Below are 14,188 nucleotides of genomic sequence, written 5' to 3'. Positions count from 1 at the left end.
AAAATTTGATACAACCCAAATGTCCACCAACTGAGGAACGGATAAACAAAATGTGTTATATTCATATAATGGAATATTATTTGTTCATAAAAAAGGAATGAAGGACTGATGTATGAAACAATGTGGATGAACCTTGAAAACATTATACTAAGTGAAAGAATGTAGTCACAGGAGACCACATACTGTATTATTCCGTTTATATGAAATGACCTGAATAGGGAAATCCATAGAAAAAGAAAGGTGATTAGTAGTTGCCAGAGGCTGGGAGTTGGGTAGGGAGAAATAGGGATTGATAGTAAATGAGTATGAGACTCCTTTTAGAGGAGAGGAACATGTTCTAAAATTAGAATGTGGTGGTTGCCCAACCCTATGAATACATTTAAAAACACTGAATTGTATACTTTAAATGGGTAAAATATATAGTATATAAATTATGTCTCAAAAATGCTGCTTTAAAAAAAGCAGGGAGAAACTTGAGTCAATCGTTGAAAAAAGGAAACAGTATTGAGTAAATTTCCATTTTTTACAAACTTTTACCTAAGAACATACCCTAGTTGGTGCCAAGAATGGTGGCTAAACCTCAGATAGAAACTGGCTGTCATTGGCAGAGAAATGAGAGGATAAAGTTCAGTGACCACACAGATGGAAGTTGAGGGGAAAACTCCAGAAAGAAAAAGGTCACAGAGAATTCATCTTTCCACCAGAAGGAAGACAGAGACTGAAGTCTGAGTTCAGTCAAGTTAACTCCCTGTTAACACACACAGAAAAGTCAGTGCTCTTTAGAGAAACATAACAGAATCCAGAGTCTTTACTATGTATTGTTCACAATGTTCAGAATACAATTCAAAATTACTAATTATGCAAACATACAAGAAAAATGGCACAAGAGAAAAGGCAATTGATGACAAAATGCTAGAATTAGCAGATAATGATTTTAAAGAAGCTATTATAACCAAGGCCTTAATGGAAAATATTATTTTGAACATATATAACAACAGAGAAAATCTCAGCAGAGAAATAAGAACTATGAAAAAACAACCGAATGGAAGTTCTAGAAGTGAAAACTACAATATCTGAAATTAAAATTCACTGGACAGGCTTATGAAAGGATTGGAGATAACCAATAAAAGGATTAGTAAACTTGAAGATAGATCAACAAAAATTATCCAATTAGAAATCTGAAGGGAGGGCGCCTGGGTGGCTCAGTCATTAAGCATCTGCCTTCAGCTCAGGTCATGATCCCAGGGTCCTGGGATCGAGTCCCACATCGGGCTCCCTGCTCGGCGGGAAGCCTGCTTCTCCCTCTCCCACTCTCCCTGCTTGTGTTCCCTCTCTCGCTGTCTCTCTCTCTGTTAAAAAATAAACAAAAAATCTTTAAAAAAAAAAAAAGAAATCTGAAGGGAAAAAAGATTGGAAAAACATGAATAGAGCCTTGTTGACCTGTGGGATAATATCAAAGCTCTAAAAAATTCCTAACGTATATTCCAGCAGGGGAGGGAAGAGAGAATGGGACAGAAAAAAAAAAGTCTGAAAAAATGGCCAAAATTTGTCCAACTTAGGTGAAATCATAAATTTATATATTCAAAAAGTTTACAGAATCCCAAACAAGACAAATACAAAGGAAAGCATACACTATCAAACTGCTGGAAACCAAAGACAAAGAGAAAATCTGCAAAGCAGCCAGAGGTAGATACCACTTTACATTCAGGAGAACAATGATACAAATAGTCACTTATTTTTCATCAAAAACAATAAAGACCAAAGGAAAGTGGGACAATATTTTTAAAGTGCTCAAAGGAAAAAAACAAAACTCTGTCAACTCAGAATTCTAAATTGAGTGAAGACGTCCTAAAAGAATGAAGTGAACAGACATTTTCAGATAAACGAAAAGTAAGAAAATTCTTAGCCAACACATGTATACTGAGATATGCCTAAAGGAAGATTTTTAGGCTGAAGGAAAACTTCAGGCTGAAGGAAACTAGGATCTTCAGGAAGAAATGAAGAGCACTAGAAATGTTGAACATGTAAGTAAATATAAAAGACTACCTTTATTCTCTTAATTTCTTTAAAATGAATATGACTTCTAAAGCAAAAATTATAATATGCTGTGTGATGTAATACTTATGACAACTATAGCATAAACAAGAGGTAGATAAATGGAGTTATATGGACACAAGGTTCTTATATTTTACACAAAATGGTATAATATTAACTCCAAGTAGTATATGAGACAAAATAAGCACCAAGTAATGCCCATTCTCTCTGGGCAACAGACCAGGTAGAAGGGGCCCTGCAGGACAGAACCCTTTTGACATAACTACCCTAACTCCAGGAACACACCATGAAGAAGCCATGGCACCCTCCCCACTAGGCACTGTGTGCTGTGGAGACAGTGGGATAGAATGCTATGGAACATTCCCACCCTGCACTCAAAGAGCAGAGGGGGCACCCCTCCTCTTCCCCACTTGGTGCTGCCAAGACTATGAGGTAGATCTCAGTCAGACCATTCCAGCCCTACACTAGTGAAGCAGGGGCCCTCCCTGATGCGCACTGCAAAGACTGACAAGTAGGGCTCTGTCTGCCATCCCCAGTTTGCACCAATGACAGCAAAGAGGCAGCACCAACTCCTCTCAAAAAGAGTTGGGGTAGGATTATGGAGAGAAGGGAGCTACAGAAAGATATTCTTTAAGTCTGTGTATGAAGTCTCTGGAACACCATCAAGCAGCCCATACATGCAACCCAGTAACACTATGACAACTATACTGCAGTGTGGAAGAAATACCACCTAGGTTTCAAATTTGCCTCTGGGTTAAAAACAGGGCAGATCAGAATAGCGCTGCAATGGCTTTAAAAATGAAACTGATATTTGAGCCACAGTCCACAAAAATGAACCAGGACATGGGTTCTGAATCAATACAGGTAACTGTCTGATTAAAAAGAAGATATAAATAGAAACTAGAGTTTCATATCAGCTCAGTGAGGGTCTTTTAAAAATAAAATAATTTTTAGATGAAAGTTAATGGCAATATTAAGTTTACTGTATAACAACTGAGTTAGAGTAATATACCTATTCACAAAAATATAAAAATTTCCGCTTTTTCAGCATAGGGAATACAGTCGATGGTACTGTAATAGCATTGTATGACAACAGATGGTAACTACACTTGTGGTGAGCACAGCGATACATATGGACTTGTCAAATCACTATGTTGTGCACTTGAAACTAACATAATATTGTGTGTCAACTATATTTCAATTAAAAAATCTGCTTTTTCAATATTCCTGTCATCAATCTAGTTACACACTTTTACAGTATGAAATGTATTCAAACCAAAACCTAATCTATCATTAGCAGCCTCCAAGTGTTTGAGATTTTTCCTCTCCACTAGAAATATTTCTTGAAAAACATTAAAATAAAATGTTTATAAAAATCACATTTTTCTAGGCTTAATATTTCACAGATAACCTGAAAGTTTACATCACCATCATTCTTTGAAGCTTATTTTATAAAATTACTATCTAATTTTTGTCAAGGAAGCCTAGATAAGAATTTTTAATAAAATGTTAAGAAACACTGCACTCAACTAAAAATTTGTGAAGAGCTCTCAAAATAGAAATCTGATAAATCTGTAGCAAAACCTGGGGCACAGATCATTCTTGAGGACCAGATTCTTATATTTAATATTGAAATTCTTCCACAAAGTCTGGCTCTGGATAAATGATTACTACTATTTAAACTTTCAGTTGCAAATTAGGAGAGAAAAAATAAATGAGCTACATTGAAGAGTGACACTTCCAGGTTGAAGAGAACATGTAGTTACTTCTTAAAAGAGGCCTTAGCAGGTTTTTTCAAGAGATAAACAAATGTGTGAGAAAAACATCCAACACCAACAGACTTATATTTTTGGTTTTAAGTTGACACCACTTACTTGCTAAGTAGAAAAGATGAAGAATCTCAATAAGTATTGCCCTGCTTACCTTTCATCACATTAACTTGCCTTGACCCTCCAAACAGATTAGTTCCCATTTCTAGGAGCAGCCTGTACCTCCCTGTAAAATTTATTGCAACTGTAATTAAATAACTGAGTGTGTAATCAATCATTTAATATCTGTCTTAGCAACAAGAAAGTAAACTCCACAGGGGCAATGGCCACTTGGCATTTTTTTAAAGATATGCAAAAAGTACTTACAGGTAATTTGGTTTTGACTCAAAATGCTTACAGCATTTATATCTTAGGAAAGAGAATTATTCCTCAAGAAACATGTAATGTTCTATATCACCTTAAAAGTAATTTCCATGTTTTAACATTTGTATGTATGTATATAAATATATATATCCATATGTGTGTGTGTATACATCTATTTAAATAGCTTCAGAAAACAATACTTTTTTCCAAAAAGCAAGAAGGCCAAATTAGATGATTAGAGAATTGAATGGATTTTGCAAACAAAAGGATAAATCTAGTTTTTTCTCCTCTTCAAAAATTAAATGAAGCATTGTTCCTATTTGAAAATTTTAGAAAATGCAGATATGCAAAAAAAATTTTTAAATCACCTATCATTTCAAACTCCAGAAATAACCTTTGTTATGTATTACATTCTGTCAGACTATTTTCCACTCATATATAGAGAGATATATACATTTTTATATAAATTGGACCATCCTAAGCACAAAATTTGTAACTATTTTTTTCTTTTGATTATGTATCTTAAAAATCTTTTCATGGCATTATGAAAGTAGATTATCATTTCTAATAATAATTATATTCCATAAGTTAAATAACAGCCTAATGTTGGAGATTTAGATTGCTTTTCATTTGTTAAATTATAAATAACATTTCATTGAGCATTCTTTATCCTATGATTTCTATAGATTTTTGGAACTGGAGTAGTGAAAGTATATGTATATCTCTTGGCTAATTTTGATACATAGTGTCAAACTGTTTTCCAAAAATGTTTGAAGAAATCAATATACATATATATATTCCTAGGAACTACTTTAGGAATAGTCCTTGTCTAATCAAATAATTCATAAAATCTAAAAAATAATTGTATGAAGGGAGATATAATATGGTTAATAAAAATCATGCAAAAAGAAAAAATGATCAGATAAAAGAGTTCCAAATAATTTTTGTGAAAATATGCAAGGCAAAAATGAAACAAAAAAAATCCATTGAATTTCCATTGGTAATTCAATGAATATAAATGCTCCAATAGTATTTACAACCAGTTATTCTGAGTCAGTTTAGAAAATTAGGAGACAATATCATCACATACATTATTCATATACTATAAACATTTTCCCCGTAGCAAAATGATAGAGTATAGATCATTCCTGAAGACTAGATTCTTACAATATCTAATACTGAAATTCGGCCACAGAATATGCCCCTGGGGAAATGATGACTACTGTTAATTACACAACTTTAAGTTACAGATTATGAGAGAGACAAAATATTATATCCCCAAAGAAATTTTAAATGAGACAGATGCTAAGGAAGAATCAGAAGAATAAATTACATGAGTTTTTTTATACTTAATCTTTTCAATTAGACTACTCTTTTGGTATCACCTTCATTATCATTTACTCTTTCGTCTCTAAAATTAAAGCATTTTTTCTGTAATAGGGCAAGCTTTAATACTTTCAGAACTCAGAAGGAATAATCAAACATCTCACACATTTTACTTAAGTGTTCCTTCAAGTGTGGTCTGAGGACTACCTAATAAAGGTAACCAGGAAACTTCTTAAAAAGGCAACTCCCTGGACCCCATTCTACTGAGATTTTGATTCATCACATTGCAAATGGGGGCCCAAGAATATGTATTTTAGCAATATCCAGGTGATACTTCTGAACACTGAAATTTAGGTAACTTGATTTATCATTGTAATGACTGCACAGGGATCTAATAAAATTATATCACACAAAGCCAGTACCAATTATACCACACCACAAGAAGGCACTATCCTCAGTCCAGCACCCAGACAGTAAGGCATTCAAATTGAAATCTGGGTAATTATTCTTGATTCTTCCCACTTTTTATAGCAAGAGTTTATCTCTTGAACCTGTCCACTTCTTCCCATCCCAACTGCTATTCCCTATTACAACATCACTTACTTGTACTGCAAGTACTACTGCAAAAGCCTCTAATTAGCCATCCTGCCTACAGTCTACTGTCCCTCTAATCCATCCTCCCTGGTGACCTCAGAGTACGCTTCCCCAAAAATGCCAAATCTAATAAGGTCACTACTTAAAATGGATCAGTGGCTCACTACTGCCCGAGGATAAAATCCAAACTATTTTTAATTTTTCTAACAGACTGTAATTCCTTGCCTTTGTAAGCTCTTTTCCCTCTCCTGTACCACTATTCCTTTGATACCAAAGCAATATTTCCAACATTTGAATATTATCATGTCACTAGCCACCATCCATGGCTCTCTACTGACTAACATACCAGTTTTCCAACTTCATTGTTTTAACTGTTCAAAGGAAATCTTATACTGGATGCTCAAATAGTAAAACTGATTAATGTAGAGCTTTTCTGGTTGCAGCTCGAGAGAATATGACCAGGCGCTCAACCCCCTCACCTCCTTTCTACCCTACCGTAACTCCTAAGAGTGCTTCACAGAAAATACCTTCATTTTAAAAAGCTAGACTCTTTTACATGGCAAACATAGATCTGGTCCAAGAATAACTTTTCTGTATTATCTCCTGGTACTATCCCATGCAAAATCTTATTGACATTGCATAAAAGGCACCATACTTGGATACCCAGAGGTTCCTTTTGACTGCAACTCTCATCCCCAACTTGTCTCCTTGAAGAACTACTAATTCTTCAAGCCTCAGCTCTCCAATCAATATTCACAGGCAGAATTAAGCTTTTCCATACCTTCACAGTGCTTACACAAAATAAACCTCCTGTATAGCATTTATCACATTGTACTATGAGTCTTATAGCCTGATTCTCTACTAGATTGTCAACAACTTGAGTGAAAATCTTTACATCTCTCTATCCCCAGTTTCTAAAATACTCTGATAAGCAGTATACATGTGATGTCTATTGAATAAAAGAAAATATATATAAATGTTAATCTCAAGTCCTTAAAAAATTATTACAGTGTCTTCAGTCTATTCAGTCAAATAAGGTAAAAGAAAAATCCTTTTAGAAAGTTTACTTTTCCAGAATAGTTAACATTCTGATAATAGGTTTGGTGTTTAATAAAGTAAATCTTTAATTCAGTTATTCAGATCAATTCAATACCCCACATTTTTAAATTTTAAATATTTTCATCAAAATGGCAATTTAAAGATTTATCTATTTTATTTTTTTTCAAAGATTTTATTTATTTATTTGAGAACAGAGAGCTAGAGAGAGAGAGAGCATGAGCGGGGGTGGGTGGTTAGACAGAGAGGGAGACGCAGACTCCCTACTGAGCAGGGAGCCCGATGTGGGATTCAATCCCAGGACCCTGGGATCATGACCTGAGCCAAAGGCAGCTGTTTAACTGACTGAGCCACCCAGGCACCCTTATCTATTTATTTTAAAGAGAGAGAGAGAGCACACGCAAGTGGGGAGAGAGGGAGAGAGAATCCTCTCAAATAACCAGAAAACTTATAAACCAGATCATTTATGAAGCTTTAATAATTCTAAATTTCTTTGCATTCAAGGAAAAAAAGCCACAGAACAATTATGTGATTTCCTCTTAGTTAGGAATAGTACAGAATAACCCCACTCATCACTCAGCTGCTTCTGGAACACTCTGATGAAGTAACTCATTATTCAAGTACAACGGATGAATGCTGCTGAGCTTGGCTGTTTGTCTAGGTTCTAAACAGAATTTGTACAAAGAAGGGTATACTCTCTTGTGAGGAAAAAGTCCCCCATGTATTCAAACATGAATTCTTGAAAAAAACCCAACTCCTTTGGTTTTAAAATGATCATTTTTTAAATTTACTATTAATTCCATGCCAAAAACATGCAACTAAAATTTCTATATGAAACATATTGACAGTTAAAAAAAAGTTTAAAAACTGAACTCTCCGTATTGGCTGGGTATAAATTTTAATACTTTAACTACTTGACCATCTTCTACAATCATGCTTAAAATCAGTATTTCCATAAAGACAAATAATAGAGAATGTACCCATTCTTCAGATTCAACTTAAAGAGTTTATATGGTCCCATAAATCTGGAATTGATTGAACCAATATATTCAGAAGACAAATCAGAAAGATGCAGTCAAATGCATTCATTGAAAATATTTTTTCAAGATTGAGAACCAGCGCTCACTTCGGCAGCACATACACTACAGATTGAGAACCAGGTGTGTTGTGCATAACCACATTTATGACAGCACATCTGTGATTGTTCACCATTATAACTTACCCCAGTTTTATCACACAAGCGTAAAGTATGAAATGATCCAACAGCAAATAACTCTCCATCTGGAGCCCAGGCAACTGAGGTAATAGGATGCTCATGAGGTTGTGAGTTGTACAAAAGGCGGCCATAACTATCCCATACCTAAAAAAGCAAATTTTAAAAAATCTTTTATAACAGTCACCACATTATTACAAAGAAGTTTGTCCTAATGGTAAGATATCGATTAAAGATTTAGAAATCATCACTTTATTACAGTAGTAATTAAATGTCTTTACTATCACACAAGGGGGGAAAAGCTATATTCTTTAAATCCTAAATATCTCAAAAAATTTTATAACATGTGATAATTTTCCAATTTCACTAAATCTTTGGTTAATCATATAGCCTACACATTTTGAATCCTTTTAAATTTAACAGTAAATTTTGAAATGTTCAGTTTTTTGCTTAAATTTTTTTGCTCAGTAAGTGCTCTATCAACTTTCCCTAAAAGTATTTATTTCAGCTAAATTTCCTCTAACTCCAGTTACATTGAATCTTATTTTCAGTATAAATTATTTTGGTCTGAAGCTGAACAACGTTTAATAAACCAGTAAGATTGATTTTTAAAACTTCACTTGAGTTGATTTAAATAACCAGTAAAACTAGGAGTTTTATTTATGTTGCTACTCATTAAATCAAATTCTATACGTCAGTGAGGTAGGTCAGTGAGAAAGTCAACACTTTAAAATACCACTTAAGGGGCGCCTGGGTGGCTCAGTCGTTAAGCGTCTGCCTTTGGCTCAGGTCATGATCCCAGGGTCCTGGGATCAAGCCCCGCATCGGGCTCCCTGCTTGGCAGGAGGCCTGCTTCTCCCTCTCCCACTCGCCCTGCTTGTGTTCCCTCTCTCACTGTCTCTCTCTCTGTCAAATAAATAAATAAAATCTTTAAAAAAATAAAATAAAATAAAATACCACTTAAAATTATAAAATAACAATTTGCTAAATTATTAGAGCTAAAAGACATAGCTAAAGTAAAGGACTAAAAGAATATTCTTATTTGCTAAACACTTTTCACCTAAATTTAATTCTTTCAACCAGGTGATAAATTCAAAAATCACATACCTTATATTTACAGTCCTCACCAGCAGACAAAATCAGATCATTGACAGAGTTCCAATCTACTTTTAGAATAATGCCATCATGAGCTTTCCACTATGAGAAAAAGTAAGATATTAATTATAATTTCAAGAGCACTAAAAAGTTTTTATTTTTTTAAGAAAAGACATTTTGCCTCTCTAATGATTCTCTTGTTCTGTCTTTGGAGATTCCTATCTTCCTTTGATAGTTGTTATGCATAACCTCATTTGCTTGTTTCATTTCTGATTTAAAGTAATGAAAACACTTAGCATTATGACATCCGCTATATAGCTTACCTCCTTATAAATCTCCTCAATTGCCTGGATTCCAGATGGAAAATCTCTTGCTATTGAACTATTCCAAGCTTGACGTGTGTGTGATAACACTGGACTGAATCCAAATCTTGCTCTCTTTTATACAGTTGATTCAATTAAAGATAATGCCTTCATTCTTATTTACTAATTCTTTTCTTTTTTTAAAACTTTGATTATATGACCATCTTCTTTAGTACTCTATTCATTCTCTTCTGCATATTTTCCTAAGCCTCATTCTCTTTACCTTCATGTCTCTAGTCACTGAACTATATAAGAAACCTCTGCATATAACCTCTGTTACCATATAACAGAAGGATGTTTTCCACAGATATGTACATATTCTATACATATATATAGAATGCATACATATATGTCACCCAGAAATTGATAATCTAGAAAGTAAGCATGGATCCCTTCTTGCTCTTAAATACAATCAATTCACGTGCCCATTTATCACATGAGTTTTACCATGTTTAGGCAGAATAATATAACTAAAAAAGAATTAATTTTCCTTGAAGACCATAGGTACATTTTAATGTCTGAGCCAATTAACTTCAGATCAAAGAGTAACTGATGTTAAGGGCTCTCTCTCTATAGACCATCCCCAACTATTGTTCCTTCTTTTTTTTCTTTCGAGATTTTATTTAAATTCAATTTAGTTAACAGATAGTGTAGTATTAGTTTCAGGGGCAGAATTTAGTGATTCATCAGTTGCATATAACACCCAGCACTCATTACATCAAGCGCCCTCCTTAATAACCATCACCCAATTACCCATCTTCCCACCCACCTCCCCTCCAGCAACCCTCAATTTGTTCCCTATAGTTAAGAGTCTCTTATGGTTTACCTCCTTCTCTGTTTTTATCTTATTTTTCCTTCCCTTTTCCTATGTTCATCTATTTTGTTTCTTAAATTCCACATATGAATGAAATCATATGGTATTTGTCTTTCTCTGACTGACTTATTTCACTTAGCATAATACCCTCTAGTTCCATCCATGTCATTGCAAATGGCAAGATTTCACTCTTTTCAATGGTAATATTCCATTGTGTATATACATACATCTTCTTTACCCATTCATCAGTCGGCGGACATTTGGGGTCTTCCCATATTTTGGCTATTGTGGACATTGTTGCTATAAACATTGGGGTGCATGTGCCCCTTTCAATCACTATGTTTGTATCCTTTGGATAAATACCCAGTAGTGCAATTGCTGGGACATAGGGTGGTTGTATTTTTAACTTTTTTAGGAACCTCCATACTGTTTTCCAGAGTGGCTGCATCAGCTTGCATTCCCACCAAGTGTAAGAGGGTTCCCCTTTCTCCACATCCTCACCAACATCTGTTGTTTACTGAGTTGTTCATTTTAGCCATTCTGACCAGTGTGAGGTGGTATCTCATTGTGGTTTTGAACTGTATTTCCCTGATGCCGAGTGATGTTGAGCATCTTTTCATGTGTCTGTTGGCCATTTGGATGTCTTTTTTGCAGAAATGTCTGTTCATGTCTTCTGCCCATTTCTTGATTGGATTATTTGTTCTTTGGGTGTTGAGTTTGATAAGTTCTTTATAGATTTTGGATACTAGCCCTTTATCTGATATGTCATTTGCAAATATCTTCTCCCATTCTGTCCAATTGTCTTTTGGTTTTGTTGACTATTTCCTTTGCTATGCAAAAGCTTTTTAACTTTTTTTTTTTCAAGATTTTATTTATTTATTTGACAGAGAGAGACACAGAGAGAGAGGGAACACAAGCAGGGGGAGTGGGAGAGGGAGAAGCAGGCTTCTGGCAGAGCAGGGAGCCGGATGCGGGGCTCAATCCCAGGGCCCCGGGACCATGACCTGAGCCGAAGGCAGACGCCTAATGACTGAGCCACCCAGGCACCCCAAAAGCTTTTTATCTTGACGAAGTCCCAATAGTTCATTTTGCTTTTGTTTCCCTTGCCTTCAGGAACATGTCTAGTAAGAAGTTGCTGTGGCCAAAGTCAAAGAGGTTGCTGCCCATGTTCTCCTCTAGGATTTTGATGGATTCCTGTCTCACATTTAGGTCTCTCATCCATTTTTAATTTATCTTTGTGTATGGTGTAAGAAAGTGGTCCAGTTTCATTCTTTTGCATGTTGTTGTCCAATTTTCCCAACACCATTTGTTGAAGAGACTGTCTTTTTTCCATTGGATATTCTTTCCTGCTTTGTTGAAGATTAATTGACTATAGAGTTGAGGGTCCATTTCTGGGTTCTCTATTCTGTCCATTGATCTTTGTGTCTGTTTTTGTGCTAGTACCATACTGTCTTGATGATGACAGCTTTGTAATAGAGCTTGAAGTCTGGGATTGTGATGCCTCCAGCTTTGGTTTTCTTTTTCAACATTTTGGCTTTTCAAGGTCTTTTGTGGTTCCCTACAAATTTTAGAATTGTTTGTTCTAGCTCTGTGAAAAATGCTGGTGTTATTCTGACAGAGATTGCAATGAATGTGTAGATTACTTCGGGTAGTATAGACATTTTAACAATATTTGTTTTTCCAATCCATGAGCATGGAATGTTTTTCTATTTCTTATGTCTTCCTCAATTTCTTTCATAAGTGTTCTATAGTTTTCAGAGTACAGATCTTTTATCTCTTTGGTTAGGTTTATTCCTAGGTATTTTATGGTTTTTGGTGCAATTGTAAATGGGATTGACTCCTTGATTTCTCTTTCTGCTGCTTCATTATTGGTGTATAGAAATGCAACAAACTTCTGTGCATTGATTTTATATCCTGTGACTTTGCTGAATTCTTGTATCAGTTCTAGCAATTTTTTGGTGGAGTCTTTCAGGTTTTCTACATAGAGTATCATGTCATCTAAAGAGAGTGAAAGTTTGACTTCTTCCTTGCTGATTTGGATGCCTTTTATTTCTTTTTATTGTCTGTTTGCTGAGGCAAGGACTTCCAGTACTATGTTGAACAACAGTCCATCCTATTGTTCTTAATGTACACGGTAAAATATTAAATTAGGGTCAAATAAGCTCTAAGAATAAGCAGTAATTCATAGCTTGTTTTATTCAAGATATATAAAAATATGTACTCTCAGAAACAAATGTTTTGATAATGTCCTTTAAAAGCATTAATTCACACAATTTACTGCCAAATTAATACAAATGTCCTGAAATAAACTGCAAGGATAAAAATAATAATTCATAGACACAGATATGGGTATATATAGGTACACATACACAGAGATTCTCAAGAGTCTCATTTCAAAGCTACAAAAATAAATTTTTGCATATTCAAAAGTTAAGAACAAAATATGATTTAAACTTTCTGTATACTATGATTTAGGATTATCAGTTTATATATTACACATATTTGTATACTACACATAAGGCATAGATAGTTTTCAATTATTTCTCAATTAACTGGGCATTTTGTGAAATTCCTTTGACAACAAGCTCCTTGAGGGCAGGAACTATGTTCTGTTTCACTCTGAGTTACCTCACACATGGCGTAGTATCTGGTATATAGTATGTATGCACTACATTTTCACTGAATGAATAAATAAACAGAAGTCTCCTCACTATAAAACCAAGTTCTGGGTCTCTAGAAGAGTCCCTAGAGCTTTTAAGGGAAATCAGGTGTATACTTTTAAACTGTATTCTACAAGCAAGAATTAAGTGTTTCTTTTTGTGGACAATCTAAATTTGAATATATGTTTATGCCCAAGGAAAACTGCTGCAGCTTTAGTTTACGAAGAAAAAAAAAAAAAGAAAATTTGCATTAAGTTACTAATTATACTTTAACTCCTCTTCCACTCTAGCTGAATTTTGGCAATGGATACTTTTCTTTCCCTCCACTATGTGCTGGCCCAAAGATTCTACTAAACCACTAAACTATAATTTACCAATGGTAATATATAGTATCTTTCTGACTTTCATTTATATAAGCCTAATTACAGGTATCTCAATAAATCATGTAACTATAAACCAAAAGATTCATCTTGCCTGTTTTTGCTGTATAATTTTAAAGCAGATTTTTGGAGTTTAAGTAGTATGGAAGGACTTTGACTAAAGGCAGGCAGAACTAGTTCTCTTTTGCAGCTTCTTCCATTTGCCCAAATTCTTTACCTTAGCTGCCTAAGAGCAAGCAAGGACTTGTATCTTCATTTCTTTTTTGTACCATGGTCCTTAGCAGAGTGTTCTGCATGCAGTAAAAATGTAAATGCATGTTGACTTTATGAAATATATATAGCATAATCTACATAGAAGTTAAAATTATGGAAACTCAATGTCATTTCTATTTCCTTACTCCCCAAAATTTATACGTACTTAACTGTTAAATCTGATGCTCTTAAAACACTTTTATACCCATTGTAGCTGCTCAATCTCCAACACCAAATCCCTTACTTAGG

The 14,188-nt window shown here is 34.5% G+C and overlaps 1 protein-coding gene across 3 annotated transcripts in view; it reads right to left on the bottom strand.

Annotated features, from left to right (window-relative positions):
• The window catches only part of IFT80 (intraflagellar transport 80), a 120,265-nt gene that overhangs the window by 70,038 nt on the left and 36,039 nt on the right, over positions 1-14,188 (bottom strand). For all 3 annotated transcript variants that reach the window (XM_078069937.1, XM_078069938.1, XM_078069939.1), the window contains 2 exons: positions 9,484-9,573; positions 8,386-8,523 (listed from right to left, as the gene is read on the bottom strand). In XM_078069937.1, coding sequence (XP_077926063.1) covers positions 8,386-8,523; positions 9,484-9,573 — 228 coding nt within the window. The remainder of the gene's footprint in view (positions 1-8,385; positions 8,524-9,483; positions 9,574-14,188) is intronic.

The sequence above is a fragment of the Halichoerus grypus genome, chromosome 1 (genome assembly GCF_964656455.1).
Source record: "Halichoerus grypus chromosome 1, mHalGry1.hap1.1, whole genome shotgun sequence".
In the NCBI taxonomy this organism is placed as follows: domain Eukaryota; kingdom Metazoa; phylum Chordata; class Mammalia; order Carnivora; family Phocidae; genus Halichoerus; species Halichoerus grypus.
The sequence above is the reverse complement of the archived record's forward strand: the minus strand, read 5'-3'. Positions and strand labels throughout refer to the sequence as shown.